We start from the raw sequence: 15,236 nt of genomic DNA on the forward strand, positions 1-15,236 counted from the left end.
CATATGGATTTCCAAACAAGCCAGGGCTGTAAAGTGAGACCTTGTCTTTTGGCTTTTGGCTTTTGTTTTGAGACAAGGTGTCTGTCTTAGTTAGGGTTTCTATTGCTAAGAAGAGACATCATGACCATGGTAACTCTTTTTTTTTTTTTTTTTTAAATTATGTATACAGTGTTCTGCCTGTGGGTATCCCTGCAGGCCAGAAGAGGGCACCAGATCTCATTACAGACGGTTGTGAGTCACCATGTGGTTGCTGGGAATTGAACTCAGGACCTCTGGAAGAGCAGCCAGTGCTCTTAACCTCTGAGCCATCTCTCCAACCCGATGGTAACTCTTAATTGGGGCTGGCTTACAGTTCAGAGGTTTAGTCCATTGTCATTATAGTAGGAAGCATGGTGGCACACAGGCAGACATGATGCTGGAGAGGTAGCTGAGAGTTCTACTTCCAGATCTGAAGACAGCAGAAAGAGACTGGGACTCACCAGGCCTGGCTTGAGCTTCAGAGAGCTCTCAAAGCATATCCCTAGTGACACACTTCCTCCAACAAAGCCACACCTATTCCAACAAGGCCACACCTCCCAATAGTGCCACTCCCTATAGGCTAAGCAAACACGAGTCTATGGGGGCCATTCAAATTCAAACCTGTGGTGGTATTGTGTTCCCCAAAATATTGTGCACCCTAATATATTTACCTGGGGTCAGAGAACAGACAGCCACTAGATACAGAGGACAGAAAATGGTGTCACTCATGCCTTTAATCCTAGCACTCCAGGGGCAGAGATCCACCTGTTCAAGGATACAGCCAAGCATGGTGACTCACGCCTTTAATCCCAGGAAGTGATGGCAGAAAGTGAAAGATATATAAGGCGTGAAGACCAGAACTAGAAGCATTTGGCTGGTTAAGCTTTCAGGCTTCTAGCAAGAGTTCAGCTGAGAGCCATTCTGGATGAGGACTCAGAGGCTTTCTGAGGAAACAGATCAGCTGAGGAAATGGCAAGGTAGGAAGCTGTGGCTTGTTCTGTCTCTCTGATCTTCCAGCATTCACCCCAATACCTGGCTCTGAGTTTGATTTTATTAATAAGACCATTTAAGATTCCTGCTACACAAACCACCATGGTGTTACTGTGTACCTCTGGCTGGCCTCCAACACTATGTAGATCCTATGGCCTGGAACTCACAGAGATCTGCCTCCCTCTGCCTCCCGAGTACTGGGTTTAAAAGTATGCATCACCAAGACCTCAGCATGAAACCTTTTCTTAAAAAAGGAAAAAAAAGAAAGAAAGAAAGACATTGGGGTGGAGTGGAGTGGGCCCATATTGAAAATGGCTCAGCAGATAAAGACTACAGTCACCAAACCAGAAGGCCTGAGTTTGATTCCTAGGTCCTACCAGGGTAGAAGCAGAGAACAGATTCTGGTGGGTTGTGCTCTGACTTCCACAAAAGCGCTCTGGTATACACATGTCCCCACACATATATAAGCACACACATAATAACTAAAAAATAAAAATGTAAAACAGAACAACAAAAAGATAATGAAGAGCAAAGAGTGCCTGAGAAGGTCATCAACATCTCCCTTGGGCCTCCATATGCATGCATTCATGAATGTACACATGTACACACACACACCACCACACACACCACATACACAATACCACCTATACTACCTACACCACATAGCACGTGCACGCGTGTGCACACACACACACAACACACACACACACAGTTTCTTTTTTAAAGAAAATAAAAAGACTGAACAGACTTAAGTGTATAATAAATCTAAAACACCGAACTATATCTTTTTTTGCTGTTGTTGTTGTGGTTTTCCGAGACAGGGTTTCTCTGTGTAGCTTTGCGCCTTTTCCTAGAACTCACTTGATAGCCCAGGCTACTCACAGAGATCCACCTGGTCTGCCTCCCGAGTGCTGGGATTAAAGGCATGTGCCACCACCGCCCGGCTGAACTACATATCTTAATATATTTAGTCTTCTAAAGCACCTAGTGCGACCTTCTAAACAGCTGCCTACTGAAACACTTCCTAAAAAATTAGTACCTTAGAGCTGGAGAGATGGCTCAGTGCTGTGGGATGTTCTGTATGTCAAATGTGTTGCTCTGATTGGTTAAAATAAATAAAGTGCTGATTGGCCAATAGCCAGGCAGGAAGGACAGGGTAGGCAGGACAAGGAGGAGGAGAATTGTGGGAAGTGAAGGCTGGGGATGAGAGACCTGCCAGCAGCTGCCAGGACAAGGAAGATGTAAGGTGCCAGTAAGCCACGAGCCATGTGGCAAAGTATAGTTTAATAGAAATGGGCTAAATATAAGAGTAAGAGCTAGACAATGGTAGGCCTGAGCTAATGGCCAAGCAGTTTAAATAATATAAGCGTCTGTGTGTTTATTTTATAAGTGGGCTGTTAGTGGACTAACAGGGCTTGGCGGGGACTGGAGAGGTCTCCAGCTGCAGCTCAGTGGTGTAGAGCACCACTGTACTTTCCAGAGGACCTAAGCCTGACTCCCGTTCCCACCCACCTGCAGCTCCAGATTCAGAAGACCCAATGCCCTCTACTGGCCTCAGTGGACAGACAGCAAACCTAAGCGGTGTACAGACAAAACACCATACAAGTAAGATTTAAATTTGTGTTTAGTTTTCGAGACTAGAGCTCAAATGGTAGACCAAGCTAGTCTCAAACTCAGAGATCTGCCTGCCTCTGCCGGGATTAAAGGCATGTGCCTCCACTACCTGACTAAAAAATTTTAATTAAAACATTTTCTTTATTATTATTGTTGTGTGTAATTAAAATTTTTTTGGCATGATTGGGATCAAATCCAATCCAGGGTTTCATGCATGCTAGAAAGTACTTTAAACTAAACTACACCTCTAGTCTCCTAAAAAATTTTTGTTACAGTTATTAGTGGCAAAACTGACTTCTTGTTCCTGAGACAGTGTTCTAGGCAAACCAGGAAAGCCTGGCATTCAATATGTATCTAAGAATAACTTTGACCTGATTCTTCTGCCTCCATCTGAATGTAGGGATTACAGGTGTATGCCACACCCAAGTTTTTTTTTCTGTTTGTTTGCTTTGTTTTTCGAGAGCACTCGGGAGGCAGAGCCAGGTGGATCTCGGTGAGTTCGAGGCCAGCCTGGGCTACAGAGTGAGTTCCAGAAGGTTGGGGATTTAGCTCAGTGGTAGAGCACTCGCCTAGCAAGTGCAAGGCCCTGGGTTCTGTCCTCAGCTCTGGAAAGAGGAAAACAAAAAAAAAACAAAAAAAACCCCACAAGAACAGAGTGAGTTCCAGGACAGGCTCCAAAGCTACACAGAGAAACCCTGTCTCAAAAAACCAAAAAAAAAAAAAAAAAGAAGATTTCTTTATTTTTTATTTACTATGTATACAGAAGAGGGTGCCAGATCTCATTACAGATGGTTGTGGGCCACCATGTGGTTGCTGGGAATTGAACTCAGGACCTCTGGAAGAGCAGTTGGTACTCTTAACCTCTGAGCCATCTCTCCAGCCCCCTGGTTTTTGACTTTTAAAACTTATTTAATTAAGTTTCTGTGTGTGAGAGACAGGGGCTCCTAAATCCTAGACTGGCCTAAAACTTGCTACTTGGCCCAGGATGATTCTTGAGCTCCTGATCATCTGGCTTCTGCCTCCAAGTACTGGGGTTACTAACATGTACCCCACCCCATCTCTATGTTTTAACTTACTTTCCCAAACTGCAAAGTGGTCCTAGAGGGCTTCTTATATTTTTCTGTATACCTTTTCTAGAAAGCATTTCACTCTTTTTTTTTTTAAATAATTTTTTAAGATTTATTTATTTTATGTATGTAGTGCTCTATCTGAATATACACCTGCACACCAGAAGAGGTATCAGATCCCATTATAGATGGCTGTAAGCCCTATGTGGGTTCTGGGAATTGAACTCAGGACCTCTGGAAGAGCTGCCAATGCTCTTAACCTCTGAGCCATTGCTCCAGCCCCCCATTTCACTCTTTTAAAAAGTACTGAACTGATACTCAGCCTAGTGGTCAAAGTAAAGCAAGCAGCCAGACCAACCACCTGGAGTCCTCAAGTCTGTGACTGGGTAAGTACTTTGTCATCCATATGCTCAGTGTCAGGAAAACCTGACAAACACCTTCCCTGGGAAATCAGAAACTAAACTGCAACAAGTTATGAGACACATCTGAGGCATCACCAGCTTCCCAAACCTGAACGCTTTCTTTAGTCCCCACCACTTTTTATTTCGTCTTATTGGGATTCTGTTTTGTCTTTGTTTCTATTTTTGAGACGGGGTCTCACTATGAAGCCTTGGCTAGCCTAGGAACTCACTGTGTAGACCAGGTGAGCCTAAAAGCAGAGATCCATCTGCCTCTGCCTCCTTGACACTGGGATTAAAGGTGTGCACCAGGTCAAGCTTAGATTTTTTATTTCTTAGCAGAGAGAAAAACAAAATACAAAACAAAACAAAAAACAGATTAAAGAGGCTTCCTGATGCTTTCTAAACTAGTTAGCCTATATACTTCTTTCCTAAATAGCACACTGTCCAGAAATAACCTAGATACACTCTCCTACTCGACTTTTTCCAATCCTCTTTTTAAAATCATTTCCCCCAATTATTATCATCAAACTCTACAAAGGTAGGAGAATGTGCTCAACAAGACGATGGTCAAACTCATCACTTCACACTTGAACTCTGAGCTACACTCACAATTCCCAGCCTGTCCAGTGTGAGCTAGCCCCCCCCCCCCCAGACAGTAACATTTCAGAAGTTCATACAGCACAATGTCTTCTGAGGAGCGAACATTGGTACAACGGAGAGAGCCCAGGACAGACTTGGAAAAGATACAACAAGTCTAAAACTCAAACTCAATATTAAAATGGTCTTGTTTTTATAATTCGGCAGTTTTATTTCTAGATCATACACTTAACAATTGCCTGAACCTACAAAACATCAGTAAAAGGCCTCTAACCTCTATGTAACAGCTCCTGTAACTTTTATTTTCTTCTAAGACTTGGAATTAACAAGTAGGCAACTTCTTAGCAATATAATCTAAAACACAGAGAACAAGTAAACAAGATTGTGAGAGGTAAACAAATTTAACAGAGTGGAAACAACTTTAAAGTTTTCATTCATTTCTTCCAAACTTTCATAAACATGCCAAAGTCTTGCATTCCAGTTCCTAAGAGATACTAACTTCAGCTGTACACCTGCCTCGATTATGCCAAGACTTCTACTTTCCTGCCTTCTATTACTCACCAACTGCATCTGGATTAACCGGTCTGGAGACATCAGCTTGCCCCATGATTATAGTTGTCTTAGATGTATCCCACGACAGCAAACTATCTCGGACAAAAGCAAACTTCTCTTAAAAGACAAATCCACACAAGGGACCAGCAATCCTGTTTCACCGCCAAATGCCAGGAAACAGTATGAGATCTGGAGTTTCTGTTTTCCTGTATCCCGGTCACCGGGTACTTGTGGCTCTCACAAATGTCTTCACGCCGCCGGCTTTCTTCACACAGGAATGCCTGTCATTCCAGAGTGCAGTGTAGAGAGCTCCAGTGCGGAAGGGGAGGAGACAGCCAACCACGTTCTGGCTGCCAGTGGCACAGCCCAAAAAGCCCACACCTCCTTTCCCTGACTTTGAGCTTGGTTGGAAGCCTCTAGATTCAAAGCCACAGAAGACAGGGAGCCTGCCCCAAAGTACAACAGAGACCCTATACATTTAATCACAAAAAAGCATCCCACACCATCAGTGGGGGTCGGATAACAGTCTAATGTGGGTAGAAGTCCATTTCAAAGACATAATTTAGATATCTGCTTACTTGCAAAGCATCCAGTTATTCTAGAATTTCTGTGTTGTATATGGACTGATTATTTGTTACCTCCCCATCCACCCACATTGTAAAACACCTGTGTGTTTGTGTGTTTGTGTGTGTGTGTGTGTGTGTGTGTGTGTGTGTGTGTGTGTATTGGGGCTAAAGAGATGGTTCAGCAGTTAAGAGTATTTGTTGCTCTTATAGAGAACCTGGGTTCCATTCCTAATACATACAGGGCAGCTCACAACTCCAGTTCCAGGGGATCTAACACTCTCTTCTAACCTCTGTGGGCACCAGGCATACAGTCCACATACATATATGCAGGCAAAACATACATAAAAAAAAAAAATCTAAAAAAATAATATGCATCCTAAATTCTTGGGAATCTCTGAAGTAAAAATGTATGATTATTTACCCTCCCCTCCCCACCTTTCTGAGACAGTTTCATGTAGTCTAGGCTACCCTCAAGCTGGACTACATAGCCTTGAACTGCTGACCTCCTGCCTCCAGTTCCCTGGGATTTAGGCTGGCATTACAGGCCTCTATTACTATACTTGGTTGTGCGATGCTGAGATGGAGTCAGGGCTTTTGTGTATCCTAGGCACTAGTCCAGCAACTGAACTACATTCCCAGTCCCTATTTTAAAACATTTTTATGACATTTATTTGTGTGTGTGTCTGTGTGTGTGTGTGTGTCTGTGTGGCACACACAACATGCACAAACCTGTAGATGTCAGAAAAGACACTTTTCATTCACCACATAGATCTTGGAGATGGAACTCAGGTTATGAGGCTTGGTGGCAAGCACCTTTACCTGCCGAGCCATCTTACTGGTCCCCTAACCCCTATTATCAACTTTGGTGTGTGTATGTCTATGGTGTAAATGTGTGCACGTATGCAGAGGCTCATGCGGAACCAGAGGCTGGTTGATACTGATCTGTCTCAATAGCTTCAATAGTCTCTGTGCACGATGCTGGGGGTCATCATGCTCGCACACAGCAAGCACCAAGCCGCCTCCCAGTCCTTATTATCAGTTCTGATTGAGAAACAAACAACAGAAAATCACAGTGACAACAAGAAAAATGACCAAAATGCTGAGGCATAAGTACAAGGGGAAAAACAATGCTCAGGCAATATAATATAATAACACAGTCCGGCGGCTAGGCTTGGGACACCTGTGGTAATGGCATATGTCAGTGACTATCTCACACCTGTGTTAGAAGGTCTTCCTACTCACTGGTGCGGACTCTGCACTGTTTTTCATTTGTGTAAATTGCTCCTTTAGCCAGGTGGTGGCGCACGCCTTTAATCCCCGCATACGGGAGGCAAAGCCAGGTGGATCTCTGTGAGTTCGAGGCCAGCCTGGTCTACAGAGCGAGACCAAGGACAGGTACCAAAACTACACAGAGAAACCCTGTCTTGAAGAACAAAAAAAAAAAAAAAAAAGGTTCCTTTAGCTGGAATTTCTTGATCCAGGTAGGGATGATCTACCCCGACCCTTTAAGAACAGGCTCAAATTTGCTTCCTTCACCAAAGCCTTTCCTTAACCACATAAACAGAGCTCTAGGAAAGATTCACTGAACACTGATGGTGTGTCTAGCACTGTGTTGGCACCAAAAGAAAGGTTTTCCCTAAGTGTTTAGAGTAACTGGAGCTATAACAGAATATAAAGAGCACATAGACAACATGCAAATACATAGGGTGTGTGTGTGTGTGTGTGTGTGTGTGTGTGTGTGTGTGTGTGTGAGAGAGAGAGAGAGAGAGAGAGAGAGAGACAGACAGACAGACTAGAGGAAGCCAGAGGTGTGATAGAGGTGAGAAAAGGAACAAGTATCAAGAGACACCATTGGAAAGACAAAGACCTGACCATCTGCCTCACTGTGGTACAAACCAGCACTTGGGAGTTAGAGGCAGATTTAAGTTCCAGGCTAACCTAAGCTACATGGTAAAACTATCTCAAAAAACTCAAACAATTGGAGTTGAGGATTTAGCTCAGTGTTAGAGCGCTTGCCTAGCAAGTGCAAGGCCCTGGGGGGAAAAAAAAACAAAAAACCAAAAACTCAAACAATTAAACAAAGAGAATGGACCAGACCGGTAGTTCTCAACCTTTCTAATGCTGTGTGTGACCCTTTAATATAGTCCCTTGGGCTGGAGAGATGGCTCAGAGGTTAAGAGCACTGATTGCTCTTCCAAAGGTCCTGAGTTCAATTCCCAGCAACCACATGGTGGCTCACAACCACCTGTAATGAGATCTGGTGCCCTCTTCTGGCCTGCAGTCATACATGCTGTATACATAATAAATAAATAAATCTTTAAAAAAAAAATACAGTTCCTTATATTGTGGTGACACCCCCAACCATATTATTTTCATTGCTACGTTATAACTGTAACTGTTATGAATTGTAAACACCTGTGTTTTCTGATGGTCTTAAGTGACCCCTGTGAATAGGTCGTTCAACTCCCCCCCCACCAAAAGGGGTCAAGACTCACAGGTTGAGAACCACTGGACTAAGCAGTGGTTTTGGTGTATACAACACCCTGAACTACAATAATCTTCACACTTCCCTGGTAGTCTAAAAGCTCCTCATGATCAGGACCATTATGTATTTATCCTTGATGAAAGTATCCTGGTGTACAGTGTACATGCAATAAGTCTTTAGCAACCTGAACCTCCCCGCTATGAGCATGCCTCATGCATGCTAGACAAGCATTGAGCTACAGCCCCAGCAAGAAACAAAATTAATCTGAAGCTTTGCTTATGGAACCTAGAAGTAAAAGACAACCAACATACATGCCTGCAACCTCAGCATTCAGGATGTTGAGTAAGAGGAATGACAAGTTAAAGGCAGCTAGTGTTGTACAGCAAGACCCTGTCTTAACTGGAATAAGGCCATCAGTGCAATGGAGGACAGAATAAAATGGCAGACTATAGCTGATTCCATTATTCCAATGATCATGAGAATTGTTAAGAAACTCTCACTTTTGTGGGGAAAAAAATGTTATGTTCATAATATATTTTGAAAATTTCCTCCTAATCAGGCATGATGGTGTATACCTTGAATTTCAGCACTCAAGAGGTGGAGCAGGCAAATTTCTGCAAGTTTGAAGCCATCCTGATATACAAAGTACGTTCCAGGACTGCCAGAGCTACATAGTAAGACCCCGTCTCAAAAAAAAAGGCCCTATCTGGGGGTAGAGGAAATATATATATATGCAAAAATCCATGTATCTGTCTGTCTGTCTGTCTCTCTCTCTCTCTCTGTCTCTTTTTGCACAGGATTATAAAGAATAAGTAAAAGAATAGACTGCCAAGTCCTTCATGTGACATTAGTCAGGAATTAGGGATCACTTTGTTTCATGATTAAATCAGAAAAAAAGAATGAGGATATACCTGTGAATGGAGATAATTACTCACAAAGTTGTGTGAGGATTAAGTCAAGAGAAATACCTACAGCTCACTGGCCAGCGTAGCCATGGGGACCTTCAGGTTCAGTAGAAGACTATGTCTCAAACAATAAGATGGAGAGCAACAAGCTGGGGCATGGTGGCACATGCCTTTAATCTCAGCACTGGGGAAGCAGAGGCAGGCAGACCTCTGAGTTCGAGGCCAGCCTAATCTGCAAAGCAAATTCCTGGACAGCAAGGGCTACACAGAGAAACCCTGTCTCAAAAAAACAAAAAGAAACAAATAAAAAAACAAAACAAAACAAAACAAAAAACCAACAATAAAATAGATGGATAAGAACAGATGAATATACCTGATATCTCCCTCTGGTACCTGCATGCGTACACTATACACATCACACACAAGATGGAGATTGAGAGAGGAAGACATACAATGTCCAACAGTGCCTCCATATGCATTTGAGTTTGCATCTGTACCTACACATACATACATGCAAGTGGATCCTCACACACACAAGAAAACATATATTCATCCATACACCATATATACAGACAAAAAAAATCACCATGAACTACTACATAAGTGATAAAAATTACTGTCAAAGTCTCTTCCTGTTAAACCAATGATTTAACTAATTCAATATTCTGCTAGGGGAAAAAAATAGGTTCCAGGAAATGTTGGCAGGGCAGTAGCCACAGTGTACTTTCTATAATGAATCTAAGTCAGTGTTTGCCAAATAAGGCAAAAAGATTAAGTGAATTGTATTATTAATAATCTTCACTGGTCAACACTTTCTTTCTACCGTATTATTTTTTCATGAGTAGAATGTAGTTTTTTAATAGTTACAATAAAGGAGATCAAAAAGCCTAAGTCTTCTAATGAAGAAGAGCGCTTATAGAACCACATGGACAAGCCAACTGAGCTCTATCAAGGAACCAAGGCATCAATAACATGTGGGAACAGGCGGACAGACACGCAGGAGGCCACGGCAAGGCTGGAAATGTGCTGACTGGTTCCTAGTGAGTAGCGTCACTGCTGGTGACGCAAAGCGATGACCACGAAGCACTGCTGTTCCATCTTCCTCCTCTCGCTTTCCTAACTCTACAGCTTAGCTGGCGGTAACCGTCTCTAAGTAAAACAAACAGGATCTGGGCAGAATCAGCCCTCAGTCACAAAGCTATGGGAATACAGTAACTGTCTGAGGATAGCCATGGCACCTGAAAGTTATTCAGGTACTTCTAGCAAGGATTCAGGTTAAGGGGCATTCCTTTCCGGCTCATAAGCAGAAGAATCCAGCCTTTATCCTCTCCTAAATAAAAAGTCTGAGTAATGAGCACCTGGTGTCACTGTGAGTCAATAGTAATTCCTGCAAAATAACTAAGGATGACTTGTAAAATGTTTCTATCAAACTCTCTCCAGCCAGGAATGCACTTTGCTGTTTTCATGTATACAATAGCCCTCCCTTCAAAATCTTCAATTTTTTAACACCACAGGGAGCATGGGGGGGTGTGAATAATTATTTTTTTCAGAGAACTTTTTGTTTTGTTTTTCAAGATAGGGTTTCTCTGTATAATAGCTCTGGCTGTCCTGGAACACTTTGTGGAGCAGGCTGGCCTCCTGCCGCTGCCTCCGGAGTGCTGGGATTGAAGGTGTGAGCCACCACCACCACCCAGGCTTTTCATAGAACTTTTAAAATCAAAGAGAAAATTCTGGAGTTGGGGATTTAGCTCAGTGGTAGAGCGCTTGCCTAGCAAGCACAAGGCCCTGGGTTCAATCAGCTTAAAAAAAAAAAAAAAAATTCCGTTTTGCATTACATGCACCTTTGCTTCTAACTTCAGTTTAAAAGCAGAGCCAAATGTATTCACGCCTTAGGAAACAGTCCAGTGAGATCAGAGGAAAGCTCCCTCAACTCCCACCTATGCTTATCTGTCTATGCTAATGCAGTTGTGCAATCCTACGCTGCCTTTTCTGAAAAGCTTTACAAGTACTTTAGATAAATACGCATCCCAAAAAACAGAACCTCCCAAGAAACAAGCTTGGTAACTGTCATTTCAACCTAAAAACTATTTCTTCTTGTGAAGAAAGAAGCCTTAAAAGAAACCTGATCCCACCACAGGTGGTGACAAAGGCCTGGAAATCCTAGCACTTGGGAAGCTGAGGCAAGAGGGCTGCCTTGAATGTGAAGCTAGTGTAAGCCAGAGTGAGACTCTGCCTCTAAATAAATAAATAAACAAACAAACAAACAGATGAATGAATGAATAAATAGATGAATAAGCAAACAAGCGATAAACAAGATCCGTGAGACTCTGTCTCTAAATAAATACATAAATGAATGAATGAATAAATATAAGATAAACAAGATCTGTTAACCATTAAACACTACACTTATATTCCCTGTTCCCTGGCTTAGGCACTAAGAACTCTAAGAGCACTGCCTACATAAAATCTAAGAAAGAGCCATATGATAATTCTTCACTACGAACTTGACTGGACAGAGAATCACCATGAAAACCCACCTCAGGCTATACTTAGAAGAGTATTTCCAGAAAGTTTTAACTAAGGCTGGCAAAATGGCTTTGCCATGCAAGCCTGGAGACCTGAATTTGACCCCTGGAGTCCACATAAAGGCGTAGAAAAAAGAACCTACTCCACAAAGTTGTCCCCTGACCTCCACAGGATGTTGTGGCATGCATTGGCACAATACACTAAATTAATAAATAAATAAATTTTACAAAGATTTCCCTTAGGAGAGAAGACTCACCCTACATATGAACAGTACCCTCCCATGGGCTGGTGTCTGGACTGAATAAAAAGTAGAAAGTGGACAGCTGAGATGGCTCAGCAGGTAAAGGAGCTTGCTGCTAAACCTAAAACCTGCTTTCAATGCCCAGGCTCCACATGGTAGAAGAGAACAGACTCCAACAAGCTCTCTTCTCAGGCCACAGACACACACTCACATAATAAAGAAATAAAACCAGGCAGTGGTGACCCAGGCCTTTAATCCCAGCACTGGGCAGACAGAGGCAGGCAGATCTCTGAGTCTGAGGCCAGCCTGGTCTACATAGGGAGCTCCAAGCCAACCAGGGCCACATCACCTCAAAAACAAATGAGTGGAGAGAAAGCTGCCTCCTGGCTGCCATGCCATGCGGCCCTGCAGCCACCTCACCCCTTGCTTCTTTCTCTGCCTTCTCCAGCCCAGCTCCCCATGGCAGACCCCGTGTTGACATTAAATGTCAGCAAAAACAATCCTCCTCCCTTGAAGTGCTTCTTTGTCCGGCATTTGGTCACAAGGAGAGTAATTACTCCTAAAACTCAATTTGTTTTGTTGTGTTGGTTTTCAGCAATGTGAAGAGAGGAAAAAGACAATGGGCTGGGTGTTCCTTTTTTCTTCTTCAAGTCATAGTCTCATGTACCCCAGGCTGTCTGAAACTCCCTGAGTAGCTGAGATTGACCTTCATGTGCTTAATCTGTACGGTGTGAGACTAGATCCAACGGCTGTGAGTGCACTAGGTAAACTAGGTAAACACTCTACCAGCTGAGCCACAACCCTAGCCCCTAAGTTTGGGGGTTTATTGACTTGGTTCAAATTTTCTTTTTCTTTTAAGAAAAACTTACTATAAATTCTGTGAAGCTCAACTTTAGAATTCAACACATATATTTGGACAATAATTTCATACCTGTCTTTAGTTCTGTCCCTCTCTTGGGAGGCTGAGGCCAGGAAGGCTCTGAGCTTTCAATCCCCCTGCCTCAGCCTCCTAAGAACTGAGATTACAAATGTGTAACACCATGCCTGGCTACAATGGTATCTTTTCTGTGCTGTGTGTATGCTAGGCAAATGCTGTCCCATTGAGCTATGTCAGCTCAATGTCCCTTCCTAATTTATTTGATAATTTTCCCAAGACACTCTGTATTCTCTTGCCTTAAAAGTCTTGGGATTACAGACATGTGCTACCACAGCCAGCTTTTCATTTATTTTCAACATAGGTCACAGTGACCCTTAGAATATATGCAGTCCTGGTAGCACATGCCTATAATCCAGTCACTTGGGAGGCTGACGTATGAGAATCAAGTGTTCAAGGCCAGAGGCTCTGACCTTGTACCTATTCTCTCCCACATCTCCCTCATCTTTAGTCCTGTTGACCTTTGGAGCTCCTAAACTATGACACCTGTTCTCCCTGGTCTAACTCACCCAGCCATACACTGTTCTCTCCACCTTTCCTTCCTAAATCTGACCAACTGCCACTCTTCAATATCCAGTTCACTTCTGACTTCCTCAAGCTGAATTCCTTGAACCATCTCATCCCTGAGTCGGCACTAGACACTCTCATCTTGTGCAATCAGTTATCTTGAATGTACCTCTACCTACAGTCTATGCAACCTTTGCGCTAATCATCTATTCATTCATCAATTTCTTGTTAGACTGTGTATTCCTTGACAGCAGAAGCTGTGGCTGGCAGTGGTGGCTCCTGTCTAATACCAGGTTGAGGCAGGAAGACTGCAGTCTGTTCTAGAGCAGCCTGGGCTGTAGTATGAGACACTGTGCATACAGGTATGTGGAGGCCAAGGCTAGATGCTGAGTATTTTCCTTGAGATCAATCCCTATCTTATTTTTTGAAACCAAAAAAAAGGGGGGGGGCGGGGAGTTGGGGATTTAGCTCAGTGGTAGAGTGCTTGCCTAGCAAGAGCAAGGCCCTGGGTTCAGTCCTCAGCTCTGGGGGAAAAAAAAAGGTAGAAATTGTCTTGATAAGACTTAAAAAATAACATAGTACACAGCACACTAGAGCATTCAAGAAATACTTGGGGACCAGTGAGATGGCTTAGTGGATATAAGGGCTTGCTTCAAAAGCCTGATGATTGGACTCTGAACCCCAGGACCCACACAGGAAAAGGAGAGAATCAACACCAGACTCCCTTGGGTTATGATGGATTTTAGTTTTGAAATGTGCACATGCTTAGAAGTTCTGAACACATAATAATCACTGACCAGTCCAGGCAGTGGTGGCGCATGCCTTTAATCCCAGCACTTGGGAGGCAAAGCTAGGCAGATCTCTGTGAGTTCAAGGCCAGTCTGCTCTTCAGAGCAAGATCCAAGACAGGCACCAAAACTACACAGAGAAACTCTGTCTCGAAAACCAAAAAAAAAAAAAAAAAAAAAAAAAAAAAAAAAAAAAAAAAAAAAAAAAATCACTGATCAGTTGTTTCAAAAAGGAATGAAAAAGATAGCATAATTGAGATTATCCTGCTATGTGTGGGTTACATGTTATTATAAATTAGTTTACATGAGTTTATATGCTATTATAAATTAGCTTTCACAGAGGCTCATGGCAACTGATCTCTGTGTGTGCATCTGCATGCAGGTTGTGGAGGCCAGAGATAGATGCTGAGTACACTCTGCTATCACTCTACCTTTACTTTGAGACCTGGAGCTCCCCAATGAAGCCAGGCTGGCTGGACAGAGCACCAGCATCTAGCCTTGGCCTCCACATACCTGTATGCATCTGCCTGGCCCTACCTCCCCAGGGCCTGGATTACAACCACAAGCCGTCACACCTGGCTTTTTTGCATGGATTCAGGTGGGATGAACTCAATTTTTGCCAACTGAGCAAACTCCCTAGCCTCATAACTATTTTAATTTATATAAAAAGTTAATTTTAGCCAGGCAATGGTGGTGTACACCTTTAATTCCAGAACTTGGGAGGCAGGTGGATCTCTGTGAGTTCAGAGGCCAGCTTAGTCTATAGAGTGAGTTCCAGAATAGCCAAAGCTATACCAAGAAACCCTGTTTCAATTTAAAAAAAAAAAAAAAATCAAATCTCTCTCTTTCTTTCTGTTTTGGAGCTGAGGATCGAACCCAGGGCCTTGCACTTGCTAGGCAAGCACTCTACCACTGAGCTAAATCCCCAACTCAAATCTCTTAAGATCTTAAATTTTCTTTTCTTTCTGCGTGTGTATTCTGCACCCAAGTGCACATGGACACATGTGTGTAGGCCATAGGTCACTCTACAACCTATCTTTTGAGG

General features: G+C 43.0%; 1 protein-coding gene across 4 annotated transcripts in view; it reads right to left on the reverse strand.

Annotated features, from left to right (window-relative positions):
- Phactr4 (phosphatase and actin regulator 4) overlaps positions 1-15,236 on the reverse strand; it is an 83,932-nt gene that overhangs the window by 45,402 nt on the left and 23,294 nt on the right. For 2 of the 4 annotated variants that reach the window (XM_036179333.1, XM_036179330.1), the window contains exon 1: positions 5,249-5,484. The exons of the other annotated variants lie outside the window; for them this stretch is intronic. In XM_036179333.1, coding sequence (XP_036035226.1) covers positions 5,249-5,294 — 46 coding nt within the window. In that variant the 5' untranslated portion in view covers positions 5,295-5,484. Of the gene's footprint in view, positions 1-5,248; positions 5,485-15,236 lie in introns of those variants that run through there. 4 annotated transcript variants of the gene reach the window in all.

Source organism: Onychomys torridus, chromosome 2 (genome assembly GCF_903995425.1).
Source record: "Onychomys torridus chromosome 2, mOncTor1.1, whole genome shotgun sequence".
NCBI lineage: Eukaryota > Metazoa > Chordata > Mammalia > Rodentia > Cricetidae > Onychomys > Onychomys torridus.